We start from the raw sequence: 27,509 nt of genomic DNA, 5'->3' as shown, positions 1-27,509 counted from the left end.
AGTAACTTTTTTTTTTTTAAAGACAGGCTGGCCTTCAATTTATGTAGCTCAAGCTGTATTCATTCAAATGCGCCATAATCTTCCTGCTTCAGCCTCCCAAGTGTTGGGATTATGGTGTGACTCACAGCACCTGGCCCCCATGCTTTTCAACTGTAACATGTAAAGGATTGCAGGCATAGCTCAGGGTGAGCTCGAGTGTTAGAGCCCTTTTCCACCATGCATGAGGCTTTGAGTTGGGTCCCTGGCACTGAAAAAAGTCAATTCTCCTGAACTCTAAAGGCTAACAGCAGCAGGATATCCTGAGACCCTCTGTGTTTTCATAAAGATTAGGACAATGGGACAAGTGCTTGCCTGATGACCTGATGTTGATACCCAAATCTCGTGGTGGAGGGACAGAACTGACTTCTGAAAGTTGTCCTCTGACTTCTACATGTGTGCTGTGGCATGTGCACAAAACACAGAAACAACAGCAATAATAAAAAGAGTGGGTTAGTACTTCAGAGTGAAGGAGCACGTGCTACTTGCTGGTGGTTTCCTCAGTAGCTCTGCAAGGAGCTGTCAGACAGGGTCACCCCATTCACACCGAGGAGCTGAGATGTTCCTGTGACCCTCCTGGAGGGACACACCTTAGTCCCAGCACTCCCGGGGCAAGCAGGAAAATCAGGAGTTCAAGGTCATTCTCAGCTCCATAGCAAGTTCCAAGTCAGCCATCTGAGACTCCGTCTCTAAAAATAAACAAGAACATAAAGTTCTTAGAGCCAGGCTTGGTGACTCACAGCCTGTAATTCCAGCACATTGAAGCTGAGGCAGAAGGATTGCTTTGAGTTTGAGACTAGGCTGGGCTTCAGAATGAGACCTAGTCTCAAAAAGAAAAGTTCTTGGCCTCTTGGTGGTGGTCTATGTCTTTTTTTTTCCGAGACAGGGTTTCTCTGTGTAGCTTTGCGCCTTTCCTGGAACTCACTTGGTAGCCCAGGCTGGCCTCGAACTCACAATGATCCACCTGCCTCTGCCTTCCGAGTGCTGGGATTAAAGGCATGCGCCACCACTGCCCGGGGCTTTGTCTTTAATCCCAGCAGCAGGATCTCTGAGTTTGAGCCCAGCCTGGTCTACAGAGCAAGTTCCAGGACTACACAGAGAAACCTTGTCTAAGGAAGGGAAGGAAGAAGAAAGGAAGGAAGGAAGGAAGAAAGGAAGGAAGGAAGGAAGGAAGGAAGGAAGGAAGGAAGGAAGGAAAGGTTCTTAGAGATTATACAGTGAATTCAACATTTATTAACAGCTGTGCAGCTGACACTCAGATACTGAATATAAATGATAGTACTGTAACCATGTCATATAGTTGATATGTAATGGCTACTTGGTATTAAAATAGGTATAATTCATACTTTTCAGGGCCCACTCTTTGGGATGGAACTAGTCTATGTTGTAAATTGATCCACAGAAAAACAAGCCAGATGTGGTGCATGCTCGTAATGCCAGCACTTGGGAGGCAGAGGTGGGTAGATCAGCAATCTAAAGCCAGCCTGGACTTCTTATTGATATTCCCTTCTCAAAAAAAAAACAAAGGCTTTTGATCTCAGAAGCAGGAGACAGAGGCAGGCTCATCTTTGAGTTTGAGGCCAGCCTGGTCCACATATTGAGTTCCAGGTCGGACAGCATTTCTTTGTGAGACTATGTCTTAAAAACAAAACAAAGAAAACCTGAAACAACAGAAAAACCTTAAATCTAGTGCTGTTAATTTCAGTGCAGTGTGTAATCCCAGTTCTGTGATCCCAAGCTACCAATTTGATGTCTCTAAACTTAAGAGGAGAGGAGATGCACCATTAGGTCTGAGAGGCTGGTAGAGTTGGCTCTGGCAAACTACTGGGTGAGTCACATGTACTATGAAAGCATACTAAGAGCCTGGGACAGCTTCTGTCAGCTCCCTCTCAGTCCTCATTCTTTACAGAGGATGGTGATGCCGGGGCGCTCAGAACTGTAGGTTATCTCGGCATCCCTTTCTTTCAAAGATGAAGTAATCACGCTTCTTGTTTCTCACAGCAGTCCCGGCTAGCTGACTTCATGTGAAAGATGGCTAATGCGGAAGTGAGTGTCCCAGTGGGAGATGTGGTTGTGGTACCCACTGAAGGAAATGAAGGGGAGAACCCTGAAGACACTAAAACCCAAGTGATCTTGCAGTTACAGCCTGTGCAGCAAGGGTAAGTAGCTGGAGATTTGGCTGTTCTGAAATGTATTATTGGGAGATTAAAAGGATGGGGAATAAGAACTGTGCAGGAGTTTAAGTACAACGTGACCATTGGCATCAGTCAGAGGTGGCTGAGTTTTCATCTCAGGAATAGGTACTCCCTCTGTCATCTTAGGGCTTTTTGTTTTATTTAATTAGTTTTAGTTTTTGTAATTTTTGAGACAGTCTCATGTAGCTCCAGGCTTGCCTCAAACTTACTATGTTATAAAGGGTAGCCTTGAACACCTGATTTTCCTACCTTTTCTTCCCAGTTACTAGGATTACAGATGTGCGCAACCATGTCAGGTTGTCACTTCTTACTACAGCAGCTGTTTCCTAGTGTCCCTCTCTGTCTTTACAGTGTGAGCTCTCTGAGGGTGAGTTAGTTACACGGCTCCTCATCTTCTCTGTCCACACTATTTAGCACAGGGCCCAAATGCATGTTTCTCAAATGCAGTGTTGACTCGGAGACTAAGCAAGGCACCTCCGAAAGATATTCCTGCTACAAGCTCTAAATTCTCCTGGATCGGCACTTATCGCGCTGAGTCTATCACAAGTGTCTGTCCACTGCCGCCATGATGATGCGTTAGAAGAATCGAGTACAAGGTCCTCGCCAGCATGAGGCTTGCCGTCTAGTTGTAAAACAAAAGTGCGTGTATATATAGTATGGAATCCTTACATAGTGAAGACTAAGACGAGTGGAGTGGCCTGGGAGTTCAGAGGATCACAATCAATTAGAAAGGAAAGTTGACCAAGATGCTTTGGCAATGTCCAGAGTCAAGCCTGGGACCTTTCTCATGCTGCACAGATCATCCGCCACTGAGTTATGCTATATGCTAGCCCTAAGAGATACAATTTAACAAGTTTTTCTTTCAAGCTGGGCAGTGGTGGCACATGTCTTTAGTCCTAGCACTTGGGAGGCAGAGACAGGCAGATCTTTGAGTTCGAGGCCAGCCTGGTCTATAGAGTGAGTTCTAGAACAGCCAGGGCTACACAGAGAAACCCTGTCTTGGGTGGAAAAGAAAAAGAACACTCTCTCTCTCTCTCTCTCTCTCTCTCTCTCTCTCTCTCTCTCCCCTCTCAGCAAGGTTTTGTTACATAGCCCAGGTTGGACTTAAGTTTAACTATCCTTCTGCCTTAGCCTTCTCAGTGTTGGGATGACAGGTATGTGCTGCCATGCCTAACTTTAAAGGGGATCTTAAAAAAAAAATTAGGCCAGACATTAGTGGCTTACACCTTTAATCTCAGCACTTGGGAGGCAGAGGCAGTCGGATCTCTGAGTTCGAGGCCAGCCTGGTCTGCAGAGTGAGTTCCAGGACAGCCAGGGCTACCCAGAGAAACCCTGTCTCAAAGCCAAACAAGAAGGGGGAGTGGGAAGAGGGGGATCTGTGGTTGGTATATAAAATGAATAAAAAAAATTACAGAGCTAAACAGAGAATTCTCAACAGAAGAATCTCAAATAGCCAAAAGACATTTAAGGAAATGTTCAACATCCTTAGCCATCAGGGAAATGCAAAACAACTCTGAGATACCATCTTATGCCTGTCAGAATAGCTTAAGATCAAAAACACAGATGACAGCTTATGTTGGAGAAGATGTGGAGAAAGGGGAACACTCCTCCACTGCTGGTGGGAATGCAATCTTGTACAGCCACTCTGGAAATCAGTATGGCGCTTTCTCAGAAAATTGAGAATCAACCTACCTCAAGACCCAGCAATACTACTCCTGGGCATATGCCCAAAGGATGGTCAATCATACCACAAAGATACCTGTTCGACTATGTTCATAGCAGCATTATTCGTAATAGCCAGAACCTGAAAACAACTAGATGCCCTTCAACCGAAGAATGGATAAAGAAAATGTGGTACATTTACACAGTGGAGTATTACACAGTGGTAAAAAAACAATGTCATCATGAAATTTGTAGGCAAATGGATGGAACTAGAAAATATCATCCTGAGTGAGGTAACCCAGACCCAGAAAGACAGACACGATATGTACTCACTCATAAGTGATTATTAGACGCAAAACAAAGGATAACCAGGCTACAGTCCACAACCCTAGAGAAGCTAAAAGTAAAGAGGAGGACACTAAGAGGGGCACACATGGATCGCCCCAGGAAAGGGAAAGGGTTAAGATCTCCTGGGTAAACTTGGAGGAGGGAGTAGAGGGGAGGGGATGGGAGGTGGGAATATGAGGGCTCAAGATGGCCTAGTTGGGGGAGAGACGGGGAGGAAGAACAATGAAAGAGATATCTTGACAGAGTGTACCATTAAGGGGATGGGGAGAAACCTGCAGATAGGGAAAACCCAGGAACTCACAAGATTGTCCCCAGCTAAGACTCATAGCAATGGTGGAGAGGATGCTTGAACTAGCCTTCACCTATACTCAGATTGGTGACTACCCTAATTGTCATCATAGAACCTTCATCCAGTCACTGATGGAAGCAGATGCAGAGACCCACAGCCAAGCACTTGGCCAAAGATCCTCAAGTTCAGTTGAAGAGAGGGAGGATGGATTATAAGAGCAAGGGGAGTCAGAATCATGGTGGGGAAAACCACAGAGAGAGCTGACCCAAGATAGTGGGAGCTCATGGACTCTGGACTGACAGCTGGGGACTTGCATGGGACTGAACTAAACCCTCTGAATGTGGGTGAAAGTTGCGTGGCTTGATGTGTTTGTGGGTCCCCTGACAATGGAACCAAGACTTATCCTGGGTACACGAACTAGTTTTTTCAAGTCCATTCCCTATGGTATGATTCCTTGCTCAGCCTTGATGGAAGGAGGAGGGGCTAGGTCCTGCCCCAACTTGGTGTGCCAGCCTGTGTTGACTACCCAAGGGAGGCCTTACCCTCTCTTAGGAGGAAATAGGGTGGGGTGGGGGTAGATGGGAGGAATGGGGGAAGGGGAGGGAAGCAGAACAGGAGTTGGTATGTAAAAGAAAAAAAAAATTTTTTTAAATAAAAAGTGAATTAAAAAGTAAAAAAAAATGGAATACACTTATTCTAGAACTGAAAATATTAAAGCCAATTAAGATCTTAAAAAAAAAAAAAAGGGGGCGGGTGGTGGTGGTGCACACCTTTAATCCCAGCACTCGGGAGGCAGAGGCAGGCGGATCTCTGTGAGTTCGAGGCCAGCCTGGGCTACCAAGTGAGTTCCAGGAAAGGCACAAAGCTACACAGAGAAACCCTGTCTTGAAAAAACTAAAAAAAAAAGAGAGATAGCTCGCTCAGTGGTTAAGAGTGCTGGCTGCTCTTCCAGAGGGCCTGAGTTCAATTCCCAGCAACCAATGGTGGCTCACAACCATCTGTAATGAGATCTGATACCTTCTTCTGGTGTGTAAGGGATACATGCAGATGGAGCACGCATACCTAAAAAATATGTACATAAATTAAAATCAAAACAAAACAAAGCCAAAACATACACACATTTGTTTTTTTTTTTCAAGACAGGGTTTCTCTGTGTAGCCCTGGCTGTCCTGGAACTCACTCTGTAGACCGGGCTGGCCTGTCTCTGCTTCCCGAGTGCACACATACATTTCAATGTATAAAATTTGGCACTGGAGAAATGGCTCAGTAGTTAAGAACACTGACTGCTCTTGAATGGGACCCTGATTCATTTCCTAGCACCCACATGGTACTGGGCACTATATGCATGTGATGTACATGTATGCAGGTATTTACTCATAAAAGTAAATCTGTTTTTAAAAAAATCACAAAAGCAAACCAAACCAAGAAACACTGAGGTGTAACTGGACCAAAGAGGAAACAAACAAAGAAAGAGACTTGTGGTTTGAGGACAACCAAGGTAGGGTAGCTGCTTCCAAAGTTGGGGGTGGAGTTGAGGTGAGGAGGTGGAGGAGAGTTTATACTTTATACTTTTTTGTTTGTTTCTTTTGAAACAGTCTTGCTGGGTAGCACAGATTTGCCTTGTATTCCCGGCCATCTGCCTCTACCTCATAAATGCTGGTATTAGGGTATACAAGACTGCCTCCAGCTTTTTGTTTTTAGCATTTGTAATTTAATTTTTAAAATTTTGGGTATATATTTGCACAGGGATGTGCATATGGATGTAGTGCACATAGATACCAGAGGAGGCAGTGAGATCCCGTGGAGCTACAGTTACAGGCAGTTGTTAGCCACCAAATGTAGGCAGGTCCTCTGGAAAAACACAGTGTTCTTAACCTCAGAGTCATCTCTTCAACAGTACTGTTTCTTTTTTGAAAGTAGGATCTCAGGGTGTCCTTGAACTCACTATGAAGTCCAGACCTCAAACTAGAAATCCTCCTGTCTTAGCTTCCCAAGTGTTGGAATTACAGGCATGCAGCACTAAACTTCTCTTTGGACTTTTCCAGGTATTTGTTATGTACATGTTTGCAGGAATGCATTAGGCAGCAAAGGTAGATTGGAACAATCTTCCCATGTGTGCACAAAGAAGCCTGCATAGTGTGTGAGATGATACTTTAGGTTTTTCTTTTCTTTCTTTTTTTGGTTTTTTGAGGCAGGGTTTCTCTGTGTAGCCCTGCCTGTCCTGGAACTGGCTCTGTAGACCAGGATGACCTCAAACTCAAGGAGATTGGCCTGCCTCTGCCTCCCCAGAGCTGGGATTAAAGGTATGCTTTTGTGATCCAGTACTTACTTAGTATTCAGAAGGCCCTGAGTTACATCTCCAGCATTTCAAATAAAATAAAACCATCTCAAAATGGTTATTAATTTTTTTCAAATAAATCTCTTTTATAACATATTTAGATTTCTCAAAAGAAACGAAGGTCCCAAGATTCTGTCACCATTCTTGACTTTCCAGGCCATTTTGGATTTCATAATGAACAGTTTTTGTTTTCATTGTGTTGATGTTGTTCTTTGTTTGTTTTTAATGTGTATGGATGTTTGGGCTGCATGGATGTTTGAGCACCAAGTGCATGCAATGTGTCTACAGAGACCAGAAGAGGACCTGGAGTTAGAAATGGTTGTTAACCTATATTTAGGTGCTGGTGACTAAACATGGAATCTCAGGTGGGCATGGTGATGAACACCTTTTTTTTCTTTTTTGATTTTTTTTTTAAGATTTATTTATTTATTATGTATACAGTGTTCTGCCTGCATGTACACTTGCAGGTCAGAAGAGGGCACCAGATCTCGTTACAGATGTTTGTGAGCCACCATGTGGTTGCTGGGAATTGAACTCAGGACCTCTGGAAGAGCAGCCAGTGCTCTTAACCTCTGAGCCATCTCTCCAGTCCCCCTTTTTTGATTTTTTTTGAGACAGCGATTTTCTGTGTTGCCCTGGCTGTCCTGTAACTCACTTTGTAGACCAGGCTCTGCCTCACGAGTGCTGGAATTAAAGGCATGGGACACCACCACCTGACTATGACGAACACCTTTAATCCCAGTTTTTTTAATTAGCATTCCTCTATTTGATTTGTTCATATGGTCTTATAACTACTATTGAAATTATGTTCAGAACTCAAAGACTTTGGCAACACATCAAACACATCACAATCCTAAAGACAGCTGTTGTACATTTAACCTCAGCATCCAGTTCTGCTTTTGGAATGCACAGAATCAATAACTAATTCATACAGAAAATAAGTAAATATCTTAGCCAGCCTTAGCTCAGTCTACATCTTGAACGTGGGCAACACCTGACAACTATTGGTAACACAGTTGCACGTGACTGTGACAAGTGTGTCTGAACACACAAGCTGACATTTGAGTGAGGCCTGAGCAGCATGGCTCCTGACTTTTCTTGTCTCCCTGAAGCACTGCACTCCTTTGATGACTTACTTTCTGGTCCAAATAATTATTAGTGCAGAATGACATCTTTTGTAGTCAGTGACACACTGGGGAGACATTCAGTAGGGAGGGACACATGACAGACAAAGAGTTTATTCTGAAGACTGTGGTAAGTAAGAGCCCAGGGTGGAGCCTTGGGTATCAGTCACTGCAGTGAGTTCCACTAACAGGTTCTGATCATTGAATGTCAGTCACTGCAGTGAGTTCCCATCATGTTCCCATCGTGGTGATGTCTTGATCTCCTGAGGCAGGTGGAATACCTGTCTGGAGAAGGACCGCTTCCCACTTCTCTGTGTCTCCTTATCCTGTATCAGTGTGAGTAGCTGTGACGAGCCTGGGGCTGGGCTACCTTGTAGCAGTCCGATCTGTGAACTGTTTATTAAGACAGGTGGAGAGTGGAGCTCAGTTGATTCGGTGCTGGCTATGAGCATGAGGTCCTGAGTTTTAACCCCAGCAATGCAGAAAATAAAAACAAACACCATACTAAAGCTGGGAATGAAGGCAATGCCTGTAATTTCAACACTGTGGAGTCTGAGGCAGAAGGATCACTTTGAATTCTAGGCCAGCCTGATCAAATTACTATGACCTATCTCAAAATAAAAAGTAAAAAAAAAGCTAGGTGGTGGTGGTGCACACCTTTAACCCCAGCACTTGGGAGGCAGAGGCAGGTGGATCTCTGTGAATTCAAGACCAGAATGGTCTATAGTGCAAGTTCCAGGACAGCCAGGGCTGTACAGAGAAACCCTGTCTAATCAATCAATCAACAAATTAATCAATAAATAAACAAACAAACAAATAAATAAAAATTGTATCTGTCTCAGGGATAGAACCCTGGGCTAGCATCTGAGAGGTTCTGGGTTCAGTCCCTAGAACTGCAAGAACAAAGAAACACAAATTTCCAGTGTTTTTAAGAGGAGAATCCCATGATGGCTCTGCTGGAGTGTACAGGATTGATAAAATGGGGTGAGCAAGCTGTTCCAGGCTGGACATAATGACACCTGAGTCAAAGGAATAGCAGTGGCATTAGAGGCAGGGAGGACAACTGGTGTTAAAAAGGTCTGTCTGGCAAGATTTGACAACTTCGCAGGAACTGAGGGGAACTCCAGCAGAAGGGCTGAGTGTGTGGTTTTGTCACAGAGTGCCTATCTAGCATGCATAAGGGACTAGATTTAATCTCCACTAGTCAAAAAAAAAAAAAAATTCAAGAAAGGGGACGAAATAAAAGCAGTTGCCACCCCATCCCTAAAGCAGGAAGGAGAGGAAGAGGTCTGTCTAGTGCAGTGCCCAGGTCCCATCCAGTGTGCCAGGTGACACCGGTGACAAGGATGGAGAGTATGGGAGACAAGAGACAAGAGGGTGGCTTTTTTTTTTTAATTACTTATTTTTATTTTATCAGTGTTTTGCCTATATACATGTCTGTGTGAAGGTGTTGGATTCTGGAGTTACACAAAGTTGTGAGCTGCCATGTGGGTGCTGAAAATTGAACCCGGGTCCTCTGGAGGAGCAGTCAGTGCTCTTAACTGCTGCACCATCTCTCCAGCCCAGAGTACAGCTTTTGTATTGTTTGGTTTTGTTTGAGACAGTCTCCTGTGTATTCTAGGTTGACCTAGAACTCCTGGCCCTCCTGCCTCTACCTCCCAAGAGCTGGGATTGCAGGTGTGTGACAGACACTACACCCAGCTCAGGAATCAAAGTGCATGGTGATTATTGCAAGCATAATGAGTGCAGCCACGCTCTTTGAGATAAAAATGTCCCAGGGTGCTTGCTTGTTCACTTAGCAGCTAGCTGCATTGTGGTTGAAGTTCAGAGGGGAGGTCTGCACTCCAGGTGTCACCACGAGGTGGACCCGCACAGTGCAGAGAAGAGTGTGCAGGCCATGCTTTCAGATAACAAGGTGGAAGGATTAAAGTGGTGGGATTTGCTCCGCCCATGACCTTGGGCTATAGGGCCAGAAAGAGGCGGTGCTTCTTGCCCTTGTGACCTCTTAAAAGGAAATGGAGAAGGGTCACATGCCTCTTTTTCCGGTTGCCTGCGAGGTGGATTCGCTCCCGGTCAGATCAGAGGACGACTTCAGCTGTCTGTATTCGTGAGTGTATTTCCTCAATTTATGTCTTAATAATCCCTATTACCCATTAAAAAAGAGGAGAGGAGACATGGCTCAGTGGTTAAGAGCATTGACTGATGTCCCAGGGGAACAGGGTTCAATTCCCAGGTTGTCCATCATTCTGGAGTCCAATCATGCCAGGATAATAAATAAATAAAAGGAAGGGACCATGTGACCCCTCTCCTTTTCCTTTAAGAGGTCACGTATGGCGGAAGCACCGCCTCCTCCTTCCAGACCTATAGCCCAAGGTCATGGGCGGAGCAAATACCACTAGAAATTAACGGTTAGGCTGATCACAGAAATGAAAGGAAGGACACTTGGGTGTCCTGTTAGGTTATCTGAGGGGTTAGGTTACCTGAGCCCGTAATGTACATTGAGGAAGATCTGCTTTACCTAACCTACCCCATCAAAGTCCCAAATAAGCCCAGTCCTGACTAGCTGCTGAGAGCCGATGGCATTGGGTGTGTTCATGTGGTGTTTTGCATAGCCTCCTGTTTGGCGAAGCCTCTAGTGATTGCTGGTTACCTGGGCCAGTTCCATGTTTGTTTGTTTCTGTATACTTGGTTTATGTCAATAATTTAGTTCTGATGCCCTGAAAGGCTAAAACACTAAAAAATAAAGCAAGCTAAAATGTCCAGATTTCAGCAAGGGTCATTGTGTCTGGGTCATCAGCTGCTTCCTGTCTTGTACTGTCTGCCGGCTCTACTTTTGGCAGATGAGCTTTATGAAAAAGTCTATCTTGTCCTTGGAGCAGCACTCCTGTATCTTGAACATTTAAAGCAGTGGTTCTCAACATGTGGGTCATGACCCCTTTGAGAGTTGAATGACCCTTTCATAGGGGTCCCCTGAGAGCATCAGAAAACACAGATATTTACATTACAATTCACAACAGTAGCAAAATTAGTTATAAAATAGCAATGAAAATAATTTTATACCAGACGGTGGTGCATGCCTTTAATCCCAGCACTCCGGAGGCAGAGGCAGGCGGATCTCTGTGAGTTCGAGGCCAGCCTGGGCTACCAAGTGAGTTCCAGGTAAGGTGCAAAGCTACACAGAGAAACCTTGTCTCGAAAAACAAAACAAAACAAAAAAAGTAAAAAGAAAAGAATTTTATGGTCAGGGGTCACCAAAACATGAGGAATTCTATTAAAGTGTAGCAGCATTGGGAAGGTGGAAAACCAGTGATTTAAAGTTAATGAGGAAGGGGCTGGAGAGCTGACTCAGTAGTTAAAGAGAGCATGTTGCCCTTTATAGGACCCAAGTTCAGTTCCAGTACTCATGTCAAGCAACTCACAGCCACTTGTAACTCCAGCTCCATGGGTTCTGACACCCACTTCTGTTCTTCTAGGCACATACATACATGCATGCATGTTCTCACACACAAGTGTGTGTGTGTGTGTGTGTGTGTGTGTGTGTGTGTGTGTATGTAAGCACACAGTTTTGTACATGTAAGTAACAAATCTTTAACGTTATTACGGAAAAATTCTGTAATACAGCAGCAAGGGGAGTACACATAGCAAATATTAATTTACTTGGGGTGAAGTGAGTTGTTTTCATTTTCCTGGCATTAACTGCTAAGCAGTTCTGGGCCTCTTGGAGTTTAAGTACAGTGGAAAACTTGTCAAAGTACTATGGTAGTGTTGTAAAATATACGTACTTTACTCGTTTGGGGATAGATTAACACAAATGTCTGAACTCTGTGCTGTGAGTATTAATGTTTTCATGACCTATGTAGCTTGTTTATCGATGGACATTCTTACAACAGGCTTTATGATGCTGGCTCGGAGAACAATGCAGCAGTTGTAGCTGTAGAAACCCACACAATACACAAAATTGAAGAAGGAATTGGTAAGTCTTTCTGCTGTTCTATCCAGAACTTTGACTTCAGCTTGGTGGTTGTGAGTTTCTGTATATTTTTGCTTTTAAATTTCTGGGGATGAAACCTGGGATCTTGTCCAAGCCAGGCTGGTGCTCCACTACTGAGCTGTGCCCCCAGCCTGTGATTTCTGGCCTTTTATGTCTTATTTTGTGTCCCCACCAATGCAGTGTGCCTACTAATACTGCCAATTAACATGGCAGACTTGCCAGGCATGGTGGTGAGTGCCTTTAATCCTGGCACACAGGAGGCAGAGGCAGACAGATCTCTAAGTTCCAGGTTCCTGGACAGCCAGGACTACATAGAAAAACTGTCTCAAAAAACTAATCAACCAACCAACAAGATTGCAGACCTGTCACTTGATCACCTAATATCAATATGTTGCAAGAGCCAAAAAAAATGTTTTTGTCTATAAAAATCCTATAAAGAGGTGTGGGGTAAAATATTTAGCTTGAGTCTCTATGTGGGATCCCTAAACCACATTGGGGTGGGGGTGGGGTTGAAAACAAAACAAAACAAAAAAACCATGGGGCCTGTGATGTTAATCTGTAAATCTAGCTACTTGGGAAGCTGAGGCAAAAGAATCACAGGTTTAGCCGGGTGGTGGTGGTGGTGCTGGTGGTGCTGGTGGTGCTGGTGCTGCACACCTTTAATCCCAGCACTGGGGAGGCAGAGACAGGCGGATCTATGTGAGTTCGAGGCCAGCCTGGGCTACAGAGTGAGTTCCAGGAAAGGTGCAAAGCTACACAGAGAAACCCTGTCTTGAAAAACCAAAAAAAAAAAAAAAAAAAAAAAAAGAATCATAGATTTAGGGTGCCTATCTGCACTATAGAGCACGTTCAAGGCCAGAAGATTAGGTATATAAACTCAGTAGTAAAGTGCTTGCCTAGCATGTACAAAGACCTAGATTCAGTCCATAGCCATCCGCACTTCCACCCCCTCATCACACTGGGCATGGTGAGGCGGACCTGTAATCCCAACATTGGGAGGCTGAGACAGGAAGATTATGTTTGAGGTTGGGCTGAATAGCAAAACCCTGCCTTGAAAAAGTTATCCCACAATGCAAGGGAGCTTTTAGATGGATCCCTGTCATTAGGGGAGGCTGCAGGTGAAGACTGAGGGCATTGTATTGACTGGGAAATTGTCAATGAAAGAAAAGTTAGAATCTAAGCAAATCTGACTTTTTTACATTTTCTCACTCAGTGTTCTTGAGAAACTCACTTCTCGGCTGTAGAGATGGCTCAGAGGCTAAGAGCACTGGCTTCTTTTCCAGAGGTCCTGAGTTCAATTCCCAGCAACCACATGGTGGCTCACAACCATCTGTAATGTGATCTGGTGCCCTCTTCTGGCGGACAGACAGAACACTGTGTACATAATAAAGAAATAAATCTTTAGCCAGGAGGTGGTGGCTCATGCCTTTAATCCCAGCATTTGGGAGGCAGAGCCAGGTGGATCTCTGTGAGTTCGAGGCCAGCCTGGCCTACAGAGCGAGATCCAGGACAGGTGCCAAAATTACACAGAGAAACCCTGTCTTGAAAAACAACAACAACAAAAAGAGAAACTCACTTCTCTTTTGAAGCCCATGTATTTATATGTAAAACACAGGAAGTAATTACTATCTCACAAGATTATAATAAGAACTAAAATGCTGGGTGTTTTTTCTCATGCTTACAATCTTGACACTTTGGAATTAGCAAGATCCGGAGTTCAGGGGCTGGAGAAAGGCTTAGTTGGTTCCACAGGACCCAGTTTCAATTCCCAGCAACCATATGACAGCTCTGTCTTTAACTCCAGTTCCAGGGCTTCTGACACCCTCGCATAGAGACACATGAAGGCAAAACACCAATGCACATAAAATAAAAATAAATAAATAAATAAAAAAGAACAGGACTTCAAAGCCATCCTTGGCTACATAAGTTCATGGCAGTTTGAAACTGTCTCAAAAAACAACCAAACAAAAGAATTACAGTAGCACACGCAAAGGTTTATGGTAGGGTTGGCCATGTAGCTCAGCGGTACAACACTTAACTAGCTTGCATAATGCCCTGGGTTTTTCCTCAACAACATGCAAAACAAACAAATCTGAGGGCTGGAGAGACGGCTCAGCCATTAAAATGGCTGGCCGTATATGTAGGCAGAACTGCACCCTGAGTTCAGTCTCCAGAACCCACATAAAGGTGGAAGGAGAGAACACTCTCCAGAGTTGGCCATCTCCACAGAGTGATGCGCATGCCCTCCCCAGTAAGAATAAATAATTTTTTTTTTCCAAGATAGGATTTCTCTATGTTAGTTTTGGTGACTGTCCTGGATCTCGCTTTGTAGACCAGACTGGCCTTGAATTCACAGATCCACCTGGCTCTGCCTCCTGAGTGCTGGGATTAAAAGCGTGCGCCACCACTGCCCAGCAAATAATATTTTTAAATTAAAAAATATATAGAGAGAATATGCCATAGTGTCTTTTTTTGTTTTGTTTTGTTTTTGTTTTTCGAGACAGGGTTTCTCTGTGTAGTTTTGGTGCATGTCCTGGATCTCGCTCTGTAGACCAGGCTGGCCTCGAACTCACAGAGTTCTGCCTGGCTCTGCCTCATGACTGCTGGCAGGCACTAAAGGCGTGCGCCACCCCTGCCCGGCTGTGTCATAGTGTCTTAACACATTGGTGCCTTAGTAAGACATAGCTGTTATGTCGAACTTCAAAAGTCTTCCTGGGGCTGGAGAGATTACTTAGTGTTAAGAGCACTTGCTGCAAGGACCTGGCTTAGATTCGAGCTCACAGGACAACTCACAGCCATCATGACTCCAGTCCCAGGGGAGCCAGTGCTTTCTTCTGGTCTCTGCAGGCATCAGGCAAACAATTGGTGGACAGACTTGCATGCAGGCCAAACACCCATGCAATTTTTATTTTTATTTTTTAAAGAGTACCTTGTTAGTGGTGGGAATATAGCTCAGTTGGTAGAGTGCAAGGATCAGTTATCCGAGGTCATCATTGCTGTACACTGAGTTCAAGGCCAGCCTGAGCTACATGAGACCCTATCTTAAAAAAAAAAAAAAAAAAAAAAAATGGCTTGAAAGGAACCCGGAAACTGTACATTTGGAATTTAAGTTTAGGGAAGAATTGTTCAGTAACAGTGGATTTTTTTTTCCATTTTCAGATGCAGGTAGTATAGAAGCGAATGAGGACATGGAAATTGCGTACCCTATAACCTGTGGAGAGAGCAAAGCCATCCTCCTCTGGAAGAAGTTTGTGTGTCCAGGAATAAATGTCAAGTGCGTCAAGGTGATTGTCTCCTCTTGAGGTTTTGTTTCAGTGACGTCTCTCTGTCTTTCACCAGATCAGCTTCTGCAGGGAAATGGAGGGCTCTGATCTGGGGTCTGGAACATGCTGGGCAAGTGCTGTTTGTTTAGTTATTTTGCATGGCGCCCATGCGCAGGGCAGAGGAGGTTTGCAGCAGTCTCTTCTCTCCTTTCCCCATGTGGATTCATTGGAGGATTGAACTCTGCTTGGCAGGCTTGGCAGCTGCCGCTCCTGCATGGTTTGGATCCTGGAACCCTGGCTAGGGCCATCAAGGGGATGAAGAAAGACAACCATGTACAGTAAAGCCGGGGTCAGGTGGGATTCTCTTAACTGCTACCTGGAACCTCAGCGTATTGAAGGTTAGGTAGTCTTGGTATAGTAGGTCTCTGTAGGTGTAAACATCTGGGAGGAGGAAGCTGCAGTTGTTAGTCTGGGCTCACACTGACCGATTATTCATTCATAAGCACTTGGACTTATAAGCCTGGGCCACGTGGGTAAGGGTTTTGCCAGTTGCCCCTGGTCTGAGGCTTTGGGCTTTCTTGGCATGACTGCACCCATGTCAAAATATATATCCTCAGCCGGCGGGCATAGTGGTGCACACCTTTAATCCCAGGACTTGAGAGGCAGAGGCGAGGCCAGCCTGGTCTACAGAGCGAGTTCCGGGACAGCCAGGGCTTCATAGTGAGACCCTGTCTTGAAACAACGACAGCAAAAATACCCATTCCTTCGGGACTTCACTCCCTCCCTCAGGGTTTGCCACTTCCTACAGGCAGCAAATACCTTCATCTGCTGAGCCGTCTCGATGTCCCCACAGCCTTGTTCTTACGGTGTCACAGCAGAAAACCTAAGGATTTTGAAATAAAATGGGTCGGCCTAGTTCCACTGGATCATGGGTTTTGTGCAAGCAGAGAGTATTGTCTGTTTCACCAAGATAAACCTAGTCCATATGATGCCTTGGTGGTGGTGGCAGGACCTTATGTCATGACAAAGGCCGATCCTGTGTGGTGCCTGATACATAATAGTGTTTGATAAGTGTTCAACAGGTAAGTGAACGAATGGCCAGAACCCTTCTCTATCTCTGCCTAGCCATGTGATTTTGAGCAAGTTTAATAATTAAAATTTCAGAGCCTTGATGGGCATTGTAGTGTACACCTTTAATCCCAACAGTCAGGAGGCAGAGGTAGGCAGAGGCAGGCAGATCTCTGAGTTCGAGGCCTGCCTGGTCTATGAAGTGAGTTCCAGGACAGCTGGGGTTGCACAAAGAAACTTGAGCCTTATGTATTAAAATAGTAATCATTCTCATCAATATACATATGGCTATACAGCACATACACTGTGCTGTAGTAAGCAAGATCATATATGTATCATGCCTTGAACTGATACGCATTCAGAATTGTTGTCTATAAGAATAAGGAAGGTGGCCGGGCGGTGGTGGCGCATGCCTTTAATCCCAGCACTTGGGAGGCAGAGCCAGGCGGATCTCTGTGAGTTCCAGGAAAGGCACAAAGCTACACAAAGAAACCCTGTCTTGAAAAACGAAAAAAAAAAAAAAAAAAAAAGAATAAGGAAGGTGTAATGCCTGTAATCCCAGCATGGAGGCAGTAGGATTTAAGTTTGAGGCTAAGAGGTGATGGAGTGGGACCCTGTCTCAAAAAACCCAACAGTTATGGTGGCGCATGCCTTTAATGACAGCACTTGGAGGCAGAGGCAGGTGGATCTCTGTGAGTTCAGGGCCAACCTGGTCTACACTCACGGAGTCCTAGATCAGCCAGGGCTGTATGGTGAAACCCTGACCCCCCAAAAAACAAAACAAACAAATCTCATGAGAGCCAGGCATGCTGCTACACACACTTAATTCCAGCACTTGGGAGGCAGAGGCAGGCAGATTGCTGTGAGTTCAAGGACAGCCTGGCTCCAGGTCGGTCAGAGCTGCACAGTGAGACCCTGTCTCAAGAAAAAAAAAAAAAAATTAATCAAGAAAAATCTCTCAGAACATCTGTAAGTAGCTGTTCATTCTGCTTCCACTGGTGGCCACAGTGGTTCCTTTTGCCTCCTTTGGTGGCCACAGTGATGATCCATGCACATTGTCATGTTGTCCTCACCATGGGAGTTTAGTGGTACCAGCCTAGGCTAAGAAGGGCTGCAAAGTCTGAGGCTTTGCGGTGTTCTTGGTTTCTACTATATTGACTCTTTCTAACATCCTGAATCCCTAAAAAAAATAGTGGTTGGGGAAATGGTGCAATGTTAAAAGCACTGGCTGCTGTTCCAGAGGACCTGGGTTCAGTTTCCAGCACCTATATAGCAGCTCAGAACCAGTCTCTAACTCCAGTTTCAGGGATCTGTCACCGTCTTCAGGCCTCTGTGGGCAGTGCATGTGTGTGGTATACAGACACATATGTAGGCAAAACACCCATGCACATAAGATAAACATCAGTCTTTAAAAGGATCTTCTGTGTGTGTTTGTGTGTGTGTGTGTGTGTGTGTGTGTGTGTGTGTGTGTGTGTGTGTGACTTCTGCTGCTGTAGTGAGTATTCCAGGCTAACCAGTCTTCCAGCTTCCCATCTCACAGTAACAGTGCTGGAACTACAGATGCAGTTCATCTTTTTAAGTGATTTCTGGAATTGAAGTCAGTGTGTAGTCTTGTGCAATTAGCACTTTTACCTGTGAGTTATCTCCCTGGCCCATCCATCTTTAGCGCTACTTAGATTTCTTCAGTTTCTTGACCAGCCTCTGGAACACTAGACCCATCCCCCTGCTTCAGAGTATAAGTGGATTTGTAGATACTATTTAGCGTGTTTATTTCTCGTCCTCACTCACCCTCTGTAACTCTGTCCTAGGAAAGGACAGGTACTCAGAGGGGGAGAATGTTCGGTACCATAGGACAGGGGCTTGAGTGGCACTGATATGGCTTATAGCATCGTCTGGGGTTTTGTGTAGAGCAAGTGGCGTTATTTCATTCTAAGTTCACACTGGCCCACTTTGGATTCTTCTTTTTTACTGTAGTTCAATGATCAATTGATCAGCCCCAAGCACTTTGTTCATCTGGCTGGCAAGTCCACTCTGAAGGACTGGAAGAGAGCCATCCGTCTAGGCGGCATCATGCTCAGGTGAGTGCTAGGACATCACATGCATCTCAGTGCAGCACTTAGTCAGGGGAGAACCTTACACACCATTTGACCTTCCTCAACTTTTCCATAACCTTTTTTTTGTTTGTGACATTAGGGTTGGAACCCAGGGCCTTGCACATGCTACATAAGCAGTCTACCACTGAATTACACCCCCTGTAGCCTCTAACTATTAAATCAAACTAAGTAACTTTTCCCAGCATCTACACTAGATTTCTCATTCTTTCTTTTTAGGTTTTTAAGTCTCATTTAGGTCCGTTTAGCCCAGAACTTGCTGTGTAGCCAAGGCTGACACCAGCATGCTGGCTTAGGGTGCTGATGTCAGGAGGTTGGACAGAATCTTCTTTTGGCAGAGCAGCTCCGAGGAGCTGACTGTCCTGCCTGTCCTCCTCACAGAGAGAGAGCAAAGCGAGGTGCTGAGTACATGCACCAGCGGGACTGACAGCCTGGGGTAGCCTGTTCAAATAGACGACCATGTTGAGAAAGAAAGACCAGGCGTAATGTTTGCCGTTCACCCTCCTGGTCTGACAGACAGATGTCAGCGTATGGACTAGCCCTCGCCAGCAAGTTACCATTGTAGTTTTCTCCTTGAATGCATTAGGTAGTCTGCCTTGAATGTTCACCTGCTGATAGACAAAAAATGTAAATGTAAAGCCTAGGGCTGGAGAGATGACTCAGATATTAAGAGTTCTGGCTGCTCTTCTAGGGGGCCTGGGTCCAGTTTCCAGCACCCACATGGCAGCTCTCAACTCTCTGTAACTCTAGTTCCAGGGGAATCCGACACCTTCTTCTAGCCTTCATGGAAACCAGATGTGCACATAGTACATAGATATGCATGCAGGCAAAGCACCCATACACATAGAATTCTAAAAAACAAGTTTAAAGAATTTTCTTATTTGTTTTAATTTATGTGCATTGGTATTTTGCCATTGGTGTCAGGTCCCCTGGAATTGGAGTCACAGACAGCTATGAGCTGCCATATGGGTGGTGGGAATTGAACCCAGGTCCTCTGGAAGAGCAGCCAGTGCTCTTGACTACTGAGCCATCTCTCCAGCCCCCCTTAAAAACCAAAATTTTAAGGTCGAGAATTAGAAGTGTCCAGCCAGGTGCGGTGGCACCTTTAATCTTGGCACATGGGAGGCAGAGGCAGGAAGATGTCAAGTTTAAGGTCAAGCGTAGAAAGAACACACAGACAAGGGGCTGCTTCCAATGGGTACAATTTCTCAGGGGTGGAGACACATCCTCAGCAGATCCTAGGCCCTGGGCTCATGATAGTTGAAGATTTGAGAGGAATGCCTTTCCTGGCCTTCTGTTTTCTTCTTCTTTCTTTTTTTTTAAGATTTATTTATTTATTATGTATACAGTGTTCTGTCTGCACATATCCCTGCAGGCCAGAAGAGGGCACCAGATCTCATTTCAGATGGTTGTGAGCCACCATGTGGTAGCTGGGAATTGAACTCAGGACCTTTGGAAGAATAAGCAGTGCTCTTAACCTCTGAGCCATCTCTCCAGCCCTGTTTGTTTGTTTTTTGAGACAGGTTTTCTCTGTGAAGTCCTGGCTGTCCTGGAACCTGCTTTGTAGACCAGGCTGGCCTGGAACTCCCTGAGATCCACCTGCCTCTGCCTTCATTTCCTAAGTGCTGAGATTAAAGGCCCACGACACCACTGCCCTGCCTCTAGGAGACTTCTACTTCTTCTTTTTTTTTTAGGTTTATTTATTTATTATGTATACTGTATTCTGCCTGCATGTGTCCTTGCAGGCCAGAAGAGGGCACCAGATCTCATTATAGGTGGTTGTGAGCCACCATGTGGTTGCTGGGAATTGAACTCAGGACCTCTGGAAGAGCAGCCAGTGCTCTTAACTGCTGAGTCATCTCTCTAGACCCATCTCTAGGAGACTTCTTGATTTTGTAAATTTTACTTACTTTTTGCTGTTCGATTGAACTGACAGCCTCCCACATGCTGGACAAGGAGTCTGCCGATGTACCATGGCTTCTAGCAGCTAGACTCTAGTCCTTCACTGTTTTCCCTTCTCCTTCCTCCCCTCCCTTCATTCCTCTCTTGGCCTCTTTGTCTTCTGAAATGTTTTATCTCTAAAAGTGGCAATAAACTAGGCATTCTGGACCTGATACAGCCAGGTGTGGTGGGTGGTGCCTGTCTCTTATCTCAGTTCTTTTTTTTTTGTTTTGTTTTGTTTTTCCTACACAGGGTTTCTCTGTGTAGTTTTGGTGCCTGTCCTGGATCTTGCTCTGTAGCCCAGGCTGGCCTCGCACTCACAGATATCTGCCTGCCTCTGCCTCCTGAGTGCTGGGGCTAAAGGCGTGCGCCACCACTGTCAGGCTTGTGTTTGTTTGTTTGTTTGTTTGTGAGACAGGGTTTCACTGTGTAGCCCAGCATTGCCTGGAACTTGTTGTGTAGACCAGGTTGACCTTGAACTCACTGGGCCTCTGCCTCTCAAGTGCCGGGACTTTGAGCTTTGGTTTTTTAATGACATTCCTGACATTCTTGGTGAAGAGTACTGATGCTGAGGAAACTCAGAAGAGAAGTGGTGGTCACTGTAGGCAGGACCGATGGACGTTTTATAATTCCAATTAGAATCTTCACAGTGCAGTGGCTTCAGATATATTAGGCCCCTTTAGTCTTCATCATGGACTCAGCAGATTGTTCCATCTACCCCTTAGTTCTCATAGTTCCCATAGTTCCCATAGGTGAACCGCAGGCTCAACTGCTTCTTGTCTCTGGACAGGAAAATGATGGACTCTGGACAGATCGATTTTTACCAGCATGACAAAGTTTGCTCCAATACCTGCAGGAGCACCAAGTTCGACCTCCTCATCAGCAGCGCGAGAGCCCCCGTGCCAGGCCAGCAGACAAGTGTGGTGCAGACCCCCACCTCGGCCGATGGTAGGGGGTAGGACACCACCCGGAAAGCTACTGCTTACACCAGCCCTTCCCTCCTCGCTCATCGGGTCTCCCTTAGGGTTTTGGTTTTGAGACCCTGTCTCACCATGTAGCCCAGGCTGGACTTGTACTTCCTGTGATTTTCTTTCTTCTGCCTCCCCAGACAAACAAACAAACCACCATGCCTGGGTCCTGGTATTTCTCTTTCTAGTACCTGTGAGCATTGATGTGCTTTTGTGCTGTGTTGTAAGGTATTACAGCAATCTCGGCTAGAGTCTAAGCCCTGGAAACAGATTCCTTTTTCCTCTTAAAATGACTCATTTTGTTCAGTTTGAGACTAGGTTTTTGTAGCCCAGGTTATCTAGAAACTCACTTTGTAGCCCAGGCTGACTTTAAATTCATGGTTGTTCTCCTCTGTCAACCTCTAAAATGTTGGGATTACAGGCTTGAATCACCTATGCCTAGCTTATTCTCTCTTTCTCTCTTTTTTTGGGGGGTGTTTTTCAAGACAGTGTTTCTCTGTGTCCCCCAGCAATCCTTTCTTTCTGCCTCCCAAGTGCTGGGATTAAAGGCATGTGCCACTATACTCAGCATGCCTGGCTATTTTAATTGATTGTATTTTGTTTGTTTGTTTTTTCTAAGACAGGGTTTTTCTGTGTAGTTTTGGTGCCTGTCCTGGATCTCGCTCTGTAGACCAGGCTGGCCTCAAACTCAGAGAGATCCGCCTGGCTCTGCCTCGCGACTGCTGGCTGGTACTAAAGGTGTGCGCCGCCACCGCCGCCTGGCTTTAATTGATTCTTGTTGGCCAACTCTCTTCCTTGTTTTTTCTTTTCTTTTTTCATCATCATCATCATCATCATCAATACTGTCTGTGCATGCTGGGCAGATTTTCTATCTCTAACTTAAATTTCCAGCATTCTTTGTTTGGCTTTGTTTTGATTTTTGAGACAGGTTTCTCTGTGTAGTCCTGACTGTCCTGGAACTAGCTCTGTGAACCCGGCTGGCTTCAAACTCAGAGATCTGCCTGCCTCTGCCTCTCCAGTACTGGGATTAAAGGCATGCGCCACCACCTGGCTTATTTCCAGCATTCTTCTTCCTTACAGTGCGTGCCAAGCATTAGAGAGATGTTCTGTACTTACAGGGCTTATCAGTGCTCTCACTTTCCTGCCAATCTCCAGGCGTGTCAAGGTTGAGTGGAGCCTTGGTAAGATTAGAAAGGTAGATTAGGATGACAAACATCTTCAAATGTTGAAGAGGCAGGTATCAGTGGCCGGGCTGAGCAGACCACCGCCTGAGTGAGCCCCAGCTTACCAACCTAGACTTCCTCACAGATGAGTAAATCTGGCCCGCACTGACCCTCAGGCTTTGTTTGTTTACAGGAGGCCTTCCTATAGAGCCCTGACTGGCCTGAATTTGCTATGTGGACTAGCTCAAACTTAGGGCCAACCTTCTGTTTTGTGTTGTTGCTGTTGTTTTGATTTGATTTGTTTTGAGACGTAGTCTGATCATGTAGTCCAAGCTGGCCTAGGACGCCTCCTGCATCCACCTCCTGAGTGCTGGGGTTCCAGGCCTGTGATACTATGCTCAACTAACTTCTAGTGCTTTTGAATTTGGGTCTGGGGCTCCTTCTTATCATCTAGGGGAGAGCGAAGAGGGAGGAAAAGAGAGGGAGAAGGAGAATATATATGAATATGAATTCTGGTGGATTTAGTCACGGCCTCTGGAGACATCACAGTTGTGTAAAATATGTCTCAGCTGCTATTATAAAGCCTTGGGTATGAGGGCACCAGGCTGGCCTTGGACTCACAACGACCTTTCTGCTTCATCCTCCCAAGTGCTGGGATTATATATAGTCCTGACCCACCTCACATGTCTTTGTGGGGTTAATTTTGGTTTAGTTTTCGGTGAACTCACAAATTCTGAGAGTAACCAATAGGAGAGTAAAAACCAAATCTCTCAGAGCCTAAATGCTATTTCAGGAAAGTGTCTAGTGGAGAATTTTCATGTATTTGACTCTTTTGCTTAGAAAAGGAAGAATATTCCAAACTGATTGATTTTTATTCGTCAAACTTTACTTGATTGTCCATGTCCTACGATTTCTTTGGTTGCTGCTGTCCTCCGGTATATAGAGCTCACATGTGTCTGTATTGCTGTCTGAGCCACTTTGGTTTTTCTTAGTTTTTGTTCAGCTTTTTAGAGACAATTGAAAGGTAAAGTGTGTGTGTGTGTGTGTGTTTTTTTTTTTTTTTAAAGATTTATTTATTTATTATGTATACAGCATGTATGACTGCAGGCCAGAAGAGGGCACCAGATCTCATTTCAGATGGTTGTGAGCCACCATGTGGTTGCTGGGAATTGAACTCAGGACCTCTGGAGGAGTAGTCAGTGCTCTTAACCTCTGAGCCATCTCTCCAGCCCCGTGTGTGTTTTAAGATTTATTGAATCGTGTGTGTGTGTATATGTGTGTCTGTGGTTTTTGTGCATGTGTATGGGTGTGTGTCTGTGTGGGTATGTGCATGTATATGTGGGTACCCATAGAAGCCAACAGAGTTGGATCCCCTTGGAGCTGGAGTTACAGACAGTTGTGAACTGCCTGATATGGGTGCTGGGAACTGAAACACCAGTCCTCTGCAAGAGCAACATGTGTTCTTAACCACTGAGCCGTCTTTCCAGTTCCATATCTGTGTCTATTATTCATGGATATCTTCTGTGATCTTTTTTTTTTTTCTCTTGTTCTCTTACTTTTTCATCCCAGGCTGGTTCATTAGCTCAGGCTGATTCATTAGCTATGACAACTTCAGATATTCCAGATGCTTACTCTCAAACATGTTTGTAGTAGGACTCATGACAAGTACACTACTTTGAAATGATCCTAGGTCTTTCTCATCCTCAGGAAGTCTGCAGTGGGTGGCCTGACAGGCATATCTACCCTTCGTCACTTTCAAAAACATCTGCCTGCCTAGGAAGCAGACTGCTCTTGGAAGGTTTTGTTGTTCTTTTTCTTTTTCTGTTCAGAGTAAAAAGAAAGCTTTTTCTTTGAAAGGCAAATTTTCTTTAGAAAATTCTGTGTACATCCTGACTTACCTAGAGATCGGGATTTTAAAATATAGACACTAGGCAAGAGGCAGCATGCTAAAAATCACTTGGTCTTTCTGTCTTTATGAGAGAGGATACTGACTTTGCCTCATAAAATTGATGGCTTTGTTTCTAACGGACCCTGCTTAGGTAACATCACACAGATTGCCATCTCAGAGGAGAGCATGGAAGAGGCTGGGTTGGAGTGGAATTCGGCTCTCACTGCCGCTGTCACCATGGCCACAGAGGAGGGCATCAAAAAAGAATCGGAAGAAATTTCAGGTACTTTCCTGTGTAGCCCCGCCCTCCCGTGTAGCCCTGTCTTCCTGTTGGTGTAGGACCTCTTCTTATGTCTGCTTGTCTTCCGGAAAAGATGACTACTAACTATAGCTGGGATCACCTCCTTTTAAATCTCATTTTACACGTGGAGGGATTGAGATTTCAGGTGGCCCGAGACTAGTCATACAGTACTTGTCAGAGCTGAACTGTTTGCTTGTTGGACTCCATTGTCCATGCTTTTCCTATTACCAGCTGTCCCCATCTCTGGGTCATTTCTTAGGTAAATCAAACTTGGAGATGTTAGAAGGAAAAATTAGGTAGCGGGTAGCATAAAGTGTATGACTGTTAATTCCCTTAGAGGGGACCAGGAAAAGCTTCATCACTTTTCTCTTTTTCTCATGGTTCATTTAATAAATATCTGTTGCCTGTTTGACACTGTTGCTACTTGCTGCATACATACATGAAGAGACTTAGCTTCCACCCTAGGGAAACCTGCAGGCCCTCCCCCCAGCTGTTTGGTTTAGTGTAGAACTAGAGGGAATATCTTTAATTAATATTTAGCTTAATATCTTTATTAGCTAACCTTTATAAAATTAAGTCTTATCTAATTGAAAGCAAAATTAAAATTGAATTATTCAAGTAATACTTAGTCTTAAATATTGAATGCCTGTTTAATATTTAACTGAATATCTTTATTGGACTGAGATGTCTGTTTTGATAGCCAGAATCATAACAAATCAAGGGCATGACAAATTGAGGCAGGCAATTATCCCAAGCCCCTAGTGACTGAAGGGGCTAATAATTAGTTTCCACCTCCTGGAGGCAGCCAGTCTTCCACGTTTTAGTACAGAATCCTTTGGAATTGGAATGAACATTACAGACAGGTGCTGAGGCGTCTGGGTAATATCTCTGTCTACCTTCTGTCTCCTCCCTCTTGCACCAGAGGACACTTTGATGTTCTGGAAAGGAATAGCTGACGTGGGGTTGATGGAGGAGGTCGTCTGTAATATCCAGAAGGAGATAGAAGAGCTGCTCAGGGGCGTGCAGCAGCGCCTCCTCCAGGCTCCCTTCCAGGTCACAGGTAAGTGCACTGAGCCTGGTAATAGCCTTCAGTTTTGAAGCCTCACGACTGTCTCACAATTGCGAGGCAAAGGTATCATTATCTTCGTTTTACAGATAAGAAAAGTAAAGCTCATAAAAGTTAAGTCATCATTTTTTGTGGTTCCTGACAGTGTTTTGCTCATTTATGTGGTCCTAGGGATTTAATGTGGCCTCAGCACACTGGGCAAGCACTCTTTCTTCTACTGAGGTGTGTGTAGCCCCAGCCTTATGTTATTTTGTTCATTAACTGGGTTTTAAACTTTAGTTTGAGCCGGGCGGTGGTGGAGCATGCCTTTAATCCCAGCACTCGGGAGGCAGAGCCAGGAGGATCTCTGTGAGTTCGAGGCCAGCCTGGTCTACAAAGCGAGTTCCAGGAAAGGCACAAAGCTACACAGAGAAACCCTGTCTCGGGGGGGAAAAAACAAAAAAAACTTTAGTTTGGTCACACCTTGTTATAAAGATTTTATTTTTATTTTTTATTTTTATTTTATTTTATTTTTTTTGGTTTTTCGAGACAGGGTTTCTCTGTGTAGCTTTGCACCTTTCCTGGGACTCACTTGGTAGCCCAGGCTGGCCTCGAACTCACAGAGATCCGCCTGGCTCTGCCTCCCAAGGCTAGGATTATTTTTATTTTTTAATTACGTTGTTTTTAAAGTTTCTATTACTGTGATAAAACAACATAACAAAAGCAACTTGGGTGTATGAGGTGGAAGGGTTTATTTATCATATGCTTCTAGGTCAGGGATGGGACTCAGACAGGGAGGAACCTAAGCAGAAGCCATGGAGGAGGGCTGCTTACTGGCTTACTCCTCATGGTTTGTTTAACCTGCCTTCTTGGAGCACCTAGGACCACCAGTCAAGGGGTAACACTGCCCACAGTGAGCTGGACTCTCTCATATCAATCATCAGTCAAGAAAATGCTTCATGGACTGGAGAGATGGCTCAGTGGTTAAGAGCATTGACTGATCTTCCAAAGGACTTAAGTTCAATTCCCATCACCCACATGACAGCTCACAACTGTCTGTAACTCCTGTTCCAGGGGATCTAACGCCCTTACAGATATACATTCGAGCAAAACACCAGTGAACTTAAGTAAAATTTAAGATAAAAAGAAAGAAAATGCTTTATGCTAGGCCATGGTGGTGGCGTACGCCTTTAACCACAGCATTCTGGAGGTAGAGCAAGCAAATCTCCAAATTTGAGGCCAGCCTGGTCTACAGAGCTCCAGGATAGACAGGGCGCCACAGAGAAACCCTGTTTTGAAAAACAGGCTTGCTCACAGACCACTCTGATGGGAATATTTTCTAAGTTGTGGTTTTTCCCTTCCAAAATGATTCTAGCTTGTGTTGCGTGGCTTATGTAGACAGGTGTGTGTGTGTCTGTGCTTGTGTGTGGGTATGTGCACATGAATACAAGTGCTCGTGGAGGGCAGAGGTGTCAGTCGCCCTGGAGCTGGCAGTTGTGCCCCACTTGATGTGGGTGCTGGGAACTTAGGTCTTCTGGAAGAGCATTGTGTGTGTGCTCTTAACCACTGAGCTGTCCTGTCTCCCTACGCCCTGTTGTTTTGAAGCAGGACTTCATGTAGCCCAGGCTGGCACTGAATTCTATACATATCACAGGCTGTAAACACCTGATCCCCTCCTTGAGTCTCTCCCAAATGTCTGCTTTGTCCTTTTAAGTTGTGCCAAAAAACCCACTCTCTCCCCATCCCCTTTTACCTTTCTTTTGATATATGTGTAATGT

General features: G+C 44.9%; 1 protein-coding gene across 4 annotated transcripts in view; it reads left to right on the top strand.

Moving 5' to 3' along the window:
• Gmeb1 (glucocorticoid modulatory element binding protein 1) overlaps positions 1-27,509 on the top strand; it is a 44,943-nt gene that overhangs the window by 6,890 nt on the left and 10,544 nt on the right. For 2 of the 4 annotated variants that reach the window (XM_028888132.2, XM_037203013.1), the window contains exons 2-8: positions 2,038-2,195; positions 11,883-11,965; positions 15,143-15,267; positions 18,289-18,392; positions 21,157-21,314; positions 24,537-24,668; positions 25,609-25,746. In XM_028888132.2, the coding sequence (XP_028743965.1) occupies positions 2,068-2,195; positions 11,883-11,965; positions 15,143-15,267; positions 18,289-18,392; positions 21,157-21,314; positions 24,537-24,668; positions 25,609-25,746 (868 nt within the window). In that variant the 5' untranslated portion in view covers positions 2,038-2,067. Of the gene's footprint in view, positions 1-1,389; positions 1,493-2,037; positions 2,196-11,882; positions 11,966-15,142; positions 15,268-18,288; positions 18,393-21,156; positions 21,315-24,536; positions 24,669-25,608; positions 25,747-27,509 lie in introns of all 4 variants that reach the window. The other 2 variants (XM_028888133.2, XM_028888135.2) reach the window with 2 other exon arrangements.

Source organism: Peromyscus leucopus, chromosome 2 (genome assembly GCF_004664715.2).
Source record: "Peromyscus leucopus breed LL Stock chromosome 2, UCI_PerLeu_2.1, whole genome shotgun sequence".
Classification (NCBI taxonomy): domain Eukaryota; kingdom Metazoa; phylum Chordata; class Mammalia; order Rodentia; family Cricetidae; genus Peromyscus; species Peromyscus leucopus.
This window is presented reverse-complemented; position numbering and strand designations above follow the sequence as displayed.